At 35.7% G+C, this 14,500-nt stretch overlaps 1 protein-coding gene across 3 annotated transcripts in view; it reads right to left on the reverse strand.

The window, feature by feature from the left end:
- The window catches only part of LOC133515901 (facilitated trehalose transporter Tret1-like), a 55,136-nt gene that overhangs the window by 14,705 nt on the left and 25,931 nt on the right, over positions 1-14,500 (reverse strand). For all 3 annotated transcript variants that reach the window (XM_061848537.1, XM_061848555.1, XM_061848548.1), the window contains 6 exons: positions 9,534-9,621; positions 6,248-6,381; positions 4,412-4,621; positions 3,718-3,783; positions 1,964-2,071; positions 673-818 (listed from right to left, as the gene is read on the reverse strand). In XM_061848537.1, the coding sequence (XP_061704521.1) occupies positions 673-818; positions 1,964-2,071; positions 3,718-3,783; positions 4,412-4,621; positions 6,248-6,381; positions 9,534-9,621 (752 nt within the window). The remainder of the gene's footprint in view (positions 1-672; positions 819-1,963; positions 2,072-3,717; positions 3,784-4,411; positions 4,622-6,247; positions 6,382-9,533; positions 9,622-14,500) is intronic.

Below are 14,500 nucleotides of genomic sequence, written 5' to 3' on the forward strand. Positions count from 1 at the left end.
ATAGTTTGCGCGAGAGACACTTCCAAAGTGAAAAAATGTGTCCCCCCCCCTGTAACTTCTAAAATAACAGAATGAAAAATCTAAAAAAATTATATGATATACATTACCATGCAAACTTCCACCGAAAATTGGTTTAAACGAGATCTAGTAAGTAGTTTTTTTAATAAGTCATTAATAAAAATATTTTTTTTTCATCAAACCCATACATATGGGGTATCTACGGATAGGTCTTCAAAAATGATATTGAGTTTTCTAATATCATTTTTTTCTAAACTGAATAGTTTGCGCGAGAGACACTTCCAAAGTGGTAAAATGTGTGTCTAAAGTGGTAAAATGTTGAACAAGATCTAGTAAGTAGATTTTTTTTAATACGTCATAAATGGTACGGAACCCTTCATGCGCGAGTCCGACTCGCACTTGGCCGCTGGTTGTTTAATTTTTAATAACTAATTTTTTATTTTATCAGGCTGTATGTTAAGAGTGTATTGAGTTGCGAGGGAAGAATAACGAAATAACAGATAACCTTTATACTTTTTATGAAATTCGGGAGAAAACTGTTTAAAAATTAATACCGACTAAAATAACGGAAAAAACATTCAGCCCCCAAGCTTATAGTTCCTTTGCTTACTTCCAAATCTCTTGAAGACGTGATGCTGATATGAAAAAGCTTACCTTACTGCACCATAGAGCCCATACGTGCCACGGATTGATATGTTGTCCAATAAGGCAACATATAACCTGTTGGTTAGGAAACCGAAGATGTAACCCGCGCCACTGGCGAGGCCGGCGCCTCCTGATCGCGTCTTTGCGCTGAACACCTGGATATCAAAATTGAATGTCACAATTTGGAATATAACTAAACGTGGCTATTTAGGGCGATGTGTAATGAAACCTTTGAACGTCGGCTCCATTAGTAGGTTGAGGAACGGCAGCCGCTTAAACTCAAAAATCTAATTGCCTCCCCATTGAAATATTAGATGATAATTCATATCTATCTATGCTAATGAATTTAAAAATAATCTTCACCGGGTTGTATCGCGTATCGGAAGACCTTCAGCTGGTCACGTGAGCATGTAATAAAAAATGTTTTTTCAGCCATCGCGTCCCTACTGAAACATAGTTAGATAATAGTTTAAGAGTATGTGAATAAATAAATCGCGGTGGAAAGACCGTCAGCTGACGCCGATAAAGCCGTAATACAGAAGCCCGACGTGAACATCTATCATCTGTGCACCAGGTCACTATTTTATCACCAGCGATTAAAAGGAGATGTATAATGAACCCTCGTGAACATCAGCTGCCACTCAGTTGGTGAATTGATGAAGGGTAGCTACACTAGCTACCCAAACAGTTTTTAATAAGTATTTTTGTACAGTAAAGAGTTTACTACTTACTATTACAGGTAATAAAAAAAAGTGATCGCATAGATAAATCGCCAACCGGTTGTATCGCCCAGTATGGTTAAGATTGTCGGCTCTTTATCATTTGTCACCATGCCTGTCACGTTCTAACTAGTATGTAAGCGCGAAAGTGACACGCATAGTGACAAGCGATAAAAATGGAACCATGCTGCCACTACTGGACGCTATTTGTCACGGAAATCCGTTGCTGGCGGCCAGTAAAATATACAAAGTGTAACATATATACTGGGCATATTTGGTATCGTGTACTGATTAGGAAAAACTAAAAGAAATATTATTTTGTCGCGAAAAATATTTGGCTTTTGTATGGAGGGTTAGCCGACTTGGACAACCAGCACCAGAACACGATACCGGATATCATAAATGAATCCCCACTATTTTTGTTACGCCTTGTATAAATATGGGTGTAATCTGTATGCGTAGGTACATCTTAGGACCCAAAACTAACCTCTGTGGAATTTAATTTCTAGCTCATCCTATCTTAATTTTAATACCTAGCCTAAATTATATATAAAATCAAGGAATTGATTGGATTGCATTACCTCACCAATAAGAATCCATGGCAGTAACCTGATCCCCGTGTGCGTGATGAAGGCGAGCATCAAAAGGAGGCTTGTAGGGATCCAAGAGTAGCCCGACATTATACTTCTCTGAAATAACAGGATCCCATTCAGCACGATCTTTCTTTAATGTTTTTTATCAAAAATTTAATTTTTGGTACAAGCTTTTATCGCTGACTGTAGTTTTCTTTCCACAGGCAACTCATAGAGAAAATTCTAAATACCCCAAACACAATCACGTTGCATTGTTTTATCACAGAGCTCCTATGGTCACCTCCTGTCTCCATCATCAGATCAGCTTGATGGTACCATAATATTGCGTTGTCACCCGAATTACATATGGATGCAAAATTTCAGCTCAATCGGAGTTCGGGAAGTGGGTCAAATTTAATGTCCAAGATTTGACCCACACAAACATACATATGTACAAGTTAAATAAAAGCTTGTCAAAATATTAGCGCCTTTTGATACCATTAATACGGTTGCCAAAAAATATGAATAGTAATCTTGAGGCCTTTCTTTAATAACTTTATGGATTTGAAACCTGATTAAGGTGCCGTAGGTTTAGAGAACGGAGTTTTTGAAAAATCATACCGCTTTTTTTAGATCACAATGCGGTTGCCAAAAATTTAATTAGCAATCTTGAGGATTTTCTCTAGTGACTTCATTGGTTCGAATCGATATTTTTTTAGTTTCACTTGATAGAAAACGCATTTTAAAAAATTCTTGCAATTTATGCACAAAAGCTAAAAAATATGAATATTGCTTCTAAAAATGCGCATTATTATTTTTGAGGGAACTCTTCGATTACTTTTTTTTTGTTAAAACTACAACAAATTAAAGTTCATAAACATGATTTCCGCGGTACCCAGCCTGCTCATCCATCTCCCTCACGCTTACGCTCAGTCAGAGTGAGAGAAGAACACAGGCCTTATATAACTTTCGCTCGTTAGAAAAAATACACGTACATACGTCTAAAACGTACCATTAAATAATTGTAACAATTTTTACACAAAAGCTGAAAATATGAAAGTTGCTCCTAAAATTACGCAATTTTATTTTTGATTGAACAATTTTTTTTATTAGACTACCTAAAATAATGATTCAATACAGTTATATCCGCGATCCCGGGCATGCACAGCCGTCTCGCTCACGGCCACGCTCAGTGAGAATAAGAGAAAAACCTGAACATACGGCGCCTTAAATAAAGAATACTAGAAATGAGATAAATAGTATGTATGTCAAAAGAATTTTATTTAACAATATGTGTACTGGCAGGTATTTTGGACCTCGTACTTATAAGGGACTAGGCATTACTTATATGTACACTGTATTTCGATTTCGAGATCGAATATTATTTTGACTGAGTATAGGACTTGTATTTTTTTTTGAGTCTTCAAATTTCAGAAAAATAGAAGTCGTTTTGCTTTATTGAAAATTCATTCTAATCCCCCTAAGGTGATAAAAATGGGGTTTAAAGTGAAATATAAACGTTCAACCCCTTTTACCACCTCGCGGTCGCGGGCAACACCTAGTATGTAGGTATGTTCTGTCCATACTTTTATAAGCTATCACCAAGAAGTCCAAGAATATGTATTTTAAGTGGATTACCCGTCAAGGAACTTCGTGTCATTCCAACGTTCAGTTCTTTCAGTTTCTTGCGAATATTGGCTGAACCTTGGAATAGGTCTATTTAGTAAAAAAAGGGCAGCCGTAATTACAATTATTAAACTTACTGCTATGTCACTGTTGAGAGTTCCGCTCATATCAGTGTCAGTAATAGATTCCTCCGGGACACTATGCTGTAAGGTAAACAAACTGTAATCAAACGTTATGGACAAATACTTAAAAGACATGATTATACTGATTGTAGATCAGCGAAGAATACACATATATAGTCGTTCGAATTGAAGCTGGCCCGAAGCGGCTAATCTTTTGTCTATTGTTAACTAAAACCGCGCGTGCCACTACCTGCAAAAAAAGGGTCGTATAATTCTAATTGGCACCTGAGCGCGGGTTAGTCCAACGATCAAAAAACCAGTTTATGTAGGTGTAGTCTCCGATAACGCGCCTTTGTTACGCATATCAAGGACACATTTTAGACTAGATCGGTAGCGTTCGACTCGCCGGCGCGGCACTCACTAACCGTATAGTGACCACACAAGAAAACGCAAATTATTTTTCCATTTGTCCATTTTGAATCTTATTTCAATTACCATAGGAGTCGTAATTAAATAACCGATTAAAGTGACCGGCCCCTTTTTTTGCAGGTAGTGGCACGCGCCATTTTAGTTAACAATAGACAAAGGATAAGCCGTTGGGAGCCATCTACAAATCTAACGACTATACCTAAAGTAACCGTGAGACATCCTTGTCAAAAGACAACTCAAAACAGTGTTAGTATAGAACACTTTTAAAATATATATTTACCATTTGTATGTAACCGTCATATGCCGCAACGAGTACGCAACAGATCCCCGCACCCGCCGTGGAGAATACAGCTAAGGGACGTTTCCCCGTGTAATGCACCAGCGCTACGCACGCGCTAGAGCCTAATATCTGCACGATGCCCAGGATTAGCGTGGCATAGTACTTGTCTATTGGAGCCTCCAACATCTGGAATATGGACACCGCGTATGTCTGCGCGGGGCCAATTCAAATCATGATGAAAAATAAATACATATAATCATCATTATGGTTTTCATTACCCCAATTGTTATTAGCTAGAAAACATGGGTCTAACATAGAATTTACTTGGGGACGGTACTGATTTTAACGAATGAAACTATTCGATTATATATTAGCATTATTAACGAACTCATTGGCTGCTATCTTATTATAATTAGGTATTAACCTTAAAAAATAGCGCGAGGTCGGTATAACTTTTTTATTTATCCGTAGTTTCATAGAGTCAAAATTTACAGAACAAAGTGAGGTAATGTCATTATCAACTTCATATTTTCATAGAAACTTGTCATTAATGATGACATTTCCACAATTTGTCATTGCATAGCTTGGTTTGATTCTATACCATTAATGAAAAAGCAATCAGGCAGTAAGTACATCAAGGTGGAAATTAATGGTGGTCATGAGGTCAATTTTGCACAATACCTACTCGTATATGATTTTTAGCCATGTCATCAAGAAACTAAAATAATTTCATCAAATGTGTAGGTAAACAATATTTGCAAACAAGTAACAGTTATTTTCACCACACCAGCTCGTAAAGGCTTTCTTTATTCTTCTTAAACTGATGAGAAAATTGGATTTTATCCTCAAGAGTGGCAAAGTTATGATAATTTTGAATTGCTGCCTCGTGTTGGCTGGTGAAATTGGCTTGTAACTGATGATTTGGAATGATAAATATTTTTTCTACTCGTCGACTGTAATGGTTGAATTTAGATTTCGTATACCAAACTGTAATTGGGTACTTTTCAGGTATGGACTCCCAACTCAACTTGTAATATTCATTTCGAAACGAGTCAACTATAATGAAATTTACCAATTATAGCGCAGTATCTTAAATTGCTGTATACTTTTGATTTGTTTACCTATGACATTTTATTAGTTTAAAGTATTATTTTTATAGACCTGTTGAAAAAATATTGTATTCAATAGTGATATAATCAAACTTTTCAGTCTCGTACCTCACTTAGGCAACTCAGCAAGCTTCGTTACCTAAATACGGTGCTCGACTGAAAAGCTCTTTATTATATCAGAGATTGTATAAAATACTATTGTGAATTGGCGTACGCAATCTGTAATAATAATAACTTTTCTTTAGATAAATTAGATGAATATAACGTGAGCTAATCGGTTCTGTATTTATCCGTATGCAAACTATTTTAGTCCGCGGTACTTACTTTTAGAAGAAACTGATAACATGTCTGGGATTAAGTGGTTTTTATCATCATGTTTATGTTTTATCTCAACAGACTTTAAGGATAAGTAAACAAAATACGAATGATTCAGACGTCTGTTAAGATTGTCATCGCAGGCTTATCTCACAATCCCGGTGGAAAGCTTTGACGATATCTTAGTCTAGAAAGATGGTCACGTTTTACATAGATCTGTACCTACCTGAAATCGCTTTATGTGTTTATCTTACAAACATATTTAGCTAGACATACACACTGACAGCCAGCTGATGCCGTTGTACATTGCGATGTTAGCCAATATAATCACGTTGGGTAGGTATTTAGCATGTCAGTTTAAGATCTGGAAGAGATTTCGTCTAACTTCAACAAAACTCAAGGAAGAATATACCTGTAACGTAGTCATGCCGCTGAAATGCCCAATGAAGAAGCAGTAACTAACGAGAAAGAATGGAATCAAAAATGTTCTCTCCAGGTAATACGATAATTTTTCTCTAATAGTTTCATCCGAGTCCTCTGATTGCACTGAAAAAGTAAGACAATTGTGGTTATTAGGGTAGGTCACCCATAGTTTTATATTTGAACGTATGTAAGTATTTTTTTAGGCTATATTTTATTCTAATTTTGTTATTAATTATATTTTTGGTTTTCATTAAGAAACTAATCAGCAGAAGTATATATCGACGCTAGAAATGAGAAATGGGATAAGTGACATCTTTAGAGATATTGAGTTATATAAATCGTTGCAATCTCCAGATTTTTCTTCATCGAATGGTCTAGGTTTCATATCCATCTGTCGACTTTAATGTCGCTTATCCAGACGATGATTTAGAGAATCACTAGCACATTTTAATTACTACCTAAACGACTTGGTTTTTAACAACTATTTGAAAAGTGGAGATTAGATGAAAAGTTATTTATTTATTTATTATTTAAACTTTATTGCACAAAAAAACAAATAAAGTACTAATGGCGGCCTTAATGCCTAAAGGCATTCTCTACCAGTCAACCATCAGGCTAAACAGAAACAGTAGTAGGAGCAGGCATTACACAAAAAAAAAAACAGAATAAGTTACTTAAAACAAGCAATATAGCGATAAATAATATATACTAACGGCAATAAACTTACATAAATATACTATAATAAAATATATATACATATATATAAATTTATGTACCTACTGCAAAAAATACTATGACTACGATGGACAATTAACCAGTGGGCTTGTCGAAAAAGTGCTTGCGTAACATGCGCTTAAACGAGAGCTTGGTTTGAGCCTGTCTAATGTTGAGTGGAAGATCATTTCAAAGCCGGATCGCCTGAACGGTGAAGGAGTTAGAGACGTACGATGACAAGGAACAGTAAGCTTGAGACTACAGGACTCGCGAAGGGTGCAACCTGTTCGGGCAGTTATTAATTTGCATTCCCTAATAATAACACAAAAAAGTAAGTTAAAAATTTGCTGTAGGTAACAAATTTTTAACTTCACAAGTGCATATGCTGAAATATTATATATTTGTGTAGAGTTTGTGAAGTCATAGGGCTTGTAGAGTTAGAAGCATATGGCTCTATATAAGACTCGACAACTTTTTCACCTTGCGAGCCATATAGTGTCATATTGGCAACATTTGACATGAAAATGTTTTTGGTGGGATGCATCTTTTTTTTTTAAGTTGTACCTTCAATAAACGCTTTATACGACAAATCGGCTGAAATGACTGTAGTCTTTCGAACTAGTTTAAAGTAAAATGGAATAAACGACAAAGTTTTATATCTGAAATGAGGAAAATTAATAAACGTTGAATAACCGATAATAACCGAATGTTCGGTTATTTTTCGGCCATAACCGTAACCGAAACCGGTAATGAAGTTAGGCCGGTTATTGCATTCCCTAGTTATTATTTTTCATACTTTCAGAAAATACCAAGTGAGTGGAATTATAATTATATTTTTTATAAAAACATGAGATAGTATTTTGCCCTCTTTTGGTTTCAGATATGAAATATCCCGTTCTTATAGGTATTATTCTAATTAACTTGCCACTTTTTAAGCAATCCTTAACAGAAAAGGTACACTTGTTAATGTAATTTTAAGACTAATAGTCACTAACTTACTAATTTAAAATAAAGCTACACACATTTCTAAGAGGATGTTTTTATCATGACAATCATTTCCTTGTGGTTCATAACTAACTACTATTCATAGAATGCACCCACTCTAGATTGAATATGCCCCATCAGCTTTATCAAGTTTGAAATAGTTCCTTGAAAATTGATTCAATAATTTATCTTGATTAGTTTCATGTCGGTTTTTATATATACATATATAGTTTTACTTGATTATAAAATAAGCCTATTTGCAATAAGATAGTTTTTACTCGATTAATTCTTATGACAAATTCAGCTTGGACCTTTTTACCTAATTTCATGTTAAACATGTTGGTAAGATAATTTTACCTAAGTGTATTTTTACGGTCATTTTGCTTAAGTGAACTTAAATTCTAAAATAACCCATTTACAGGTAATATAATAAAACCGGCCAAGAGTATGTCGGGCCACGCTCAGTGTAGGGTTCCGTAGTTACTCTTCCGTCACAATAAGCTAAACTGGAGCTTAAAGTATAGTAAATTGTTAACCTAGGGATGAAACGGTACCTTCCACGCGAGTTAAACAAATAGGAAAATTTGCATAATCATCAGTACCTAATTAAAGTAAGTCTTTTTACTATGAAGGGGAAACTTTTTGCGACAACTCAAAAACAGCTAAACTGATCATGTCCGCTATAGTTTTCATTTAATGTCTTTCTTAAGCTCTACTTCCACGAATTTTTTCATATTTTTTGGACCTATGGTTCAAAAGTTAGAGGGGGGGACACATTTTCTTTTTTGTTTCGGAGCGATTATCTCCGAATATATTCACTTTATCAAAAAATGTTTGTTGAAGACCCCTATTAGTTTTGAAAGACCTTTCCAACGATACCCCACACTGTAGGGTTGAAGCAAAAAAAAGAATTCATCCCCACTTTACGTGTAGGGGAGGTACCCTCAAAAAAATTAAATTTTTAGATTTTATTGTACGACTTTGTCGGCTTTATTGATTTATATATCCATGCCGAATTTCAGCTTTCTAGCACTAACGCCCACGGAGCAAAGCCTCGGACAGACAGACAGAGGGACAGACAGACAGACAGACAGACAGACAGACAGACAGACAGACAGACGGACATGGCGAAACTATAAGGGTTCCTAGTTGACTACGGAACCCTAAAAATGGGATAATATAGAATAGATCACTATAACCATATAAAGTTTTTCATTTAAAAAATTCGTCCTCATTACGAATTTTAATGATTTTTTTAAATAAGTATATTACAGCAGTTTTTTGGCTCCCCTGTAAAGTTAGCTGCATGTCGATTATCCAATTTCTCCTTTCCAGCGTCAAATTATATGCTTATTATCTGATTACTAATTGACATGAATAAATCCAAGCAAAAAAGAACTTACTAATCAGCTACTTAGGGTCGCTCTTACATCATCCCACTAATCCAGAGTTAACCTTTTAAACCTGGAGTTACCATGGTTACCAGTACAATTTGACACTGAGATAACGGTTTAACTGGTTAACCCCGAGTTAGTGGGATGGTGCAAGTGGCGCTTATTGTCAAATTTGTTTGTTACCTTTTTTGTTTTTATATAATGCCTGGATGTCTCGTAGTTCCTTCTCTACGGCACTGGAGTGTGTCCAGCCACGAAGCCATTGCAGGCTCTGGAAATATTTCTGAGTTTCAGTTTTATAGTTTTTAGTACTTATAGCATATAAAATCTGTTTTCATTATGCCAAAGCAATATTGAAAAAAAAAAACAAAGGTACAGCGGTCATATGTGCATTAACAACACCTCGCGAATCATGGGTGTTATCGGTTAATCTTTTTCTTGTCGCATTTTTGTGGTATTTAATAGTCCTAACGTGCAACTTAGACGCAAATGTAAAATGGTCAAATTGCACATGGTAAGTATTTCTCACTCTTCTTTTGTTTGGACTCAGTCTAAATACTGTCATTTTACAATACTTTCAAGATTTACATATGTTAGGTATCTATTTGGAAACATGTTTATTATCGCGGTGATACTGCTAATTTCAAACAATTAGTTACTTACTTGCAATACAGTGACAGCATTGTTGAAGTTGAATGTACGAGTATTATCAAGAATCAATCATTCATGGCCCTCAAAAGACAAACTTAAAATGAGTACTTAGTAGTGATGTGCCGCCTATGGTTTTGGCCGACTAGCCGACTAATAGTACTAACTAGTCGGCTAGTCGGCCAGTTCATAATCGTTACTTTCCGATAAAGGTTACATTCGTATGGCCACTGCAGTAGCTTAGTCTCGGGCGCATTTAAAAAACAATATGCTTTTCCCCTTTCGTCGTCTCGTTATTTATTTACAATATGAACTAAAATGGTGCTGCTGCTGCTGCCGTACTGGTTCAAGTTTAAAGACCTAACGTCTACCTATTTGTATGGTATCCCAATTAACTATTTGTGATTTTGTCCCGATCAGCAGTACACCTTATCATATTCATTCTCCTAGGAAAACTCCAAACAAAACTCTCTATCTCTGTTGCCGTTTGAGCCCTTTTAGTAGACTGACATTTAAATCTTATTAGGTCAGCTTAATAAAAGTCGCCTGAAGTAATTGCCTACGTAATAGGTATAACGATTGTAATTGTCACCAACTGTACAAAATATTCCACGAACGTCGATGATATAGGTCCATAAATCCGTACACATGAATTTAATATAAATAAAAGCACATTTTGCACCCTAAATACGTATTTGAGTATAATGGGTATAAAACATTTGATTAGTATTGGCTGTTGTGTTTATATCCTGTTTTTTGTAAGTACATAATAGGTAATCGGCCTTTTTTGCCGACTTGTCGCCGACAAATAACCGGCTAGAAATGTGGTGTGGTGTGTGTGTAGTCGGTCGGTACATCCCTAGTAGGTACTTAGACTTAGTTAATGTGTCGCGTTGCGACTCATGCGACTTCTAACGTTCACATACTAGAAAGGGGTGTGTATTCCGATGTAACGTCTATGTTAACGACCTAATAGTACGATTGAGGGGCTTGCGTACCGAATGTCACCTAGGCGGTACGTGCGTCAACAGCCTTAGCTATGCTGAGAATATGGTGTCGCTCAGCCCCTTAATCAAAGGCTTAAAGAAGTTACTTATAATCTGTGAGGATTAAAGTACAATATGTACCAGAAATGCTTGTTTTCAGGGCAGGCTCCGTTTCTGGAGTCAAGTTAAATGGAGCTGCGGTCGTAGTTGTAAAGGCATTCAAATACCCGCAGCCCGGGGTACATTCTAACATTTCTAACTGAGAGTCTCAAGAACGATATGGACTTGAAGAGGGAGCGGAGAGCCTTATCGGTGCGCTGCAAGCGCTGCAACATGTTGGCATGCAGATTTGGCAAGTGCAGTAACGAAGTTGACCTTATTTAACACTTCCTGTCAGTGTTTCTATATTTGCCAATTCTGGATAGCTTTACGCGCAGCTGATATAGCACCATGAAGGTGCAATATAAAAACTCATTTCGTGCCCTCATGAGATTGCCGCGCTATTGCAGCGCGTCCGGTATGTTTGTCGACGCACTTTTACCTAGTTTCTATGTTGTGATGAGGACTAGTGTGGATTTTCATGAATCTGTATGGTAAAGTTTTACGATATTGGCTACCTGTGCATCGAGACGGGAATAGGAAATGACTATGTATGTACCACATGGTACGTATCGTATTAACATTTTTATTGGTACATTATAACTTTAGGATTTTAGTAATTTTAAATTTTAAGCTTGTTTTATTTGTAAAAAGTGACATTTGATGAAGTGGAACTGCTGATGATGATCAGAATGGAACTCTTCAACGACGCATAGTACACGTTTGGCGATTTGTTCTCTTCGCTGTGTTTGTTAAGCAAATTAGACTTTCAAGACAATTTTTTGTCAAGTTCGAGTTCTGACGATGTGGTCCATGAGGAATCGAGGGAACTCTTCAAATGTGAAAGGCATACATATAATATTTTCATCAACAAATCAAGTATTTACATTTGTAGAAATGACATTTGATAGTGGAACTGCTGATGATGAACAGAACGGAACTCTTCAACGATGCATAGTTCACGTTTGGCAATTTGTTCTCTTTGCATGTTTGTCAAGCAGTTAGGTTTTCAAGGTACATTTTTATATTTCTATCCTATTTAGTTTTTTAAATAATTATCTGGTGCTTTATTTCATGCATTGTGTGAAATAATTTATCTTACAGTCGAATACCCTATTGCGGGTATCTTACCAGTCAACCATATCTGAAATATGCCAAGGTGGGTACAGTAACAAAAAAAAACATGTTACCTCCTTTTCTACATAATTAGGCGTAGGACGCTGTCTTTTTAATTTCATTGTATGAAATCTAAAATCAATAATAATCGTGCTTGCACGGGTCTCCCTCATTGAAGTCGGTTTTTTTTTCTTAAAAATTATTACATGAACTATATTAAAATTACACTCCGTAAATTCCGTATATTCCTACGAAGCCGGAACCCCTTCTCGGGTGAGAGCCAGTTAGATCTCTCTTGTACTGTGAATTGCACTTTGGGCCAGAAAATGTTAGCAATGCCGTCTGACTATTGCATGTAAGGTCTTCCTTCTTAGCGTTTGCCTATTGGTCCGAGTCACATAGTTATCTTGTTTAGACTTAGTTACATTCGTATAATCGTGATATTCACTAAGAAACTAAGACAAACTTTGTTAACAAGTTTATTCATTTCTAGTGTAGGTATCCTTAGCCAGTAGGTAACTATTAATTAAAATCACCCAGAGGATCGTGCAATGCTATACTTAGCGTCTGATTTACTTTGTATGGACACTGTCAATTTATCAGTCATTCTCATTACGCCCATCGGAACGTAGTGATTATATGCTCTTTGCATCGGAATAGTGGGCATAATGTTTTGTCAAGCAGGTATAAATTAATTTTACTTTTAAAATACTGACCTTCAAAATATTCTTTTTGTGTATGTTTATAAATATTTGTGTTGATTAATTTAATAAATAGCCGTTTAAAATATTTTTCACGTCAGCAGCTAGAACAAGGGTAATTAGCTGCTTAAAAACAGTGAGTGAAACAAAATAACATTCAAGTGACCTTTATATTCGAATGTCATTTCAACATGCGGGGCCTAATACAAGTTCGAAATATTTGGATTCTATTGTCTTTGTCCCTTTCACGTCATTAGCAAAAAGAAAGAGACAAAAAAGTTCAAACGGTATATTGACGGTTAATAATAGACACCCGAAATAAGTCAGACCGCATTGTTCCAAAACACCATACGAGTCTTCAATCGTAATAATTAATTAATAAAATAAAAGTTTAAAATTAAATAAACAGACCATATTTTACGTATTTTACAGTACATATGGGGCTACTTTATAGCACTAGTGCGAGAAGTAGCATATTACGTTACTGTGTCGAACATTTAAAGGGCCATATGTACTGTAAAACGTTGTACGATACATGTGCGAATAGGTAATTCGCAACTCGTGTCGATATAAAACACTCCCTTCGGTCGTGTTTTAATTTATCGCCACTCGTTTCGAATTTCCTATTTTTCGCACTTGTATCGTAATGTACTATTATTATACAATCAAAACAATTAACTTATAAAAATTTACGCAATTGTTACGCAAAGTAAATAATTTTACTTTTAACGATCACTCCTATAGTTGACAAATGTAGTATCCGCAATTCGGACCGTATCTTACAAAGTTTTTTTTTTCATTATTTTCGTATTGTTTATTGAAATTTATTTCGTTTTGTTTTTTGTTCCCACTGCCGACGTGAAAATTTTTGTGTACTACACGAGATCAAAGTTATTTACATCTCGTACGCTTTTTGAGTCCCTTACTACGCTCATAATTCTAATTTAGATTCATAAGCACTCGAAGAAATATCAAATTTTGCTCTCTTGTTGTACAATTTTCAATCGTGGCTGAATGCCGGATAGTCTTCAATACCTGTTAAAAATAGTAATATGGCGGACGAATGTTTGAAATGTCACCGTATTTAAGAATTATTTCGCTTAAAATTTAGTTTTTCCTCACAAGTGTGAAGAAAAACATTGTGTGTGCCACGGGCGGTACAAGAATTACGAACTCGTGTTAATTAAAATAAAACTAACACTTGTTCGTAAATTCTTGTTTACCGCCCTTAATACATAGTGTACTATTACTGACTCTTACGTTTTAGTCAAAGGAAACTTGGATAAAGTCTCATAATTGAACAACGAATCTAATTGAACATGAATTATGGATATAATTGGATGTTTGCCCAACTGCGGCAAATTCCTCGATAACAGTGACGTTACGAGTATTTTGTCAAGGCTGACGACTTAACAAAGTGGTTCACCTTGTCAAATATTATTGTACCCATGTAAAGTTTTAAGGATACTGATTTTGAAGGTCGTCTGGAAGAGATCGCTCTTAAGCGATAAGACTGCCTGTTGTACCAATTGTCTTTGTGTATGATTCTGTACATGTATTGTAAACAGTGTGAGGAGTGCAATAAAGAATATCCCATCCC

The sequence above is a fragment of the Cydia pomonella genome, chromosome 1, assembly GCF_033807575.1.
Source record: "Cydia pomonella isolate Wapato2018A chromosome 1, ilCydPomo1, whole genome shotgun sequence".
In the NCBI taxonomy this organism is placed as follows: Eukaryota; Metazoa; Arthropoda; class Insecta; order Lepidoptera; family Tortricidae; genus Cydia; species Cydia pomonella.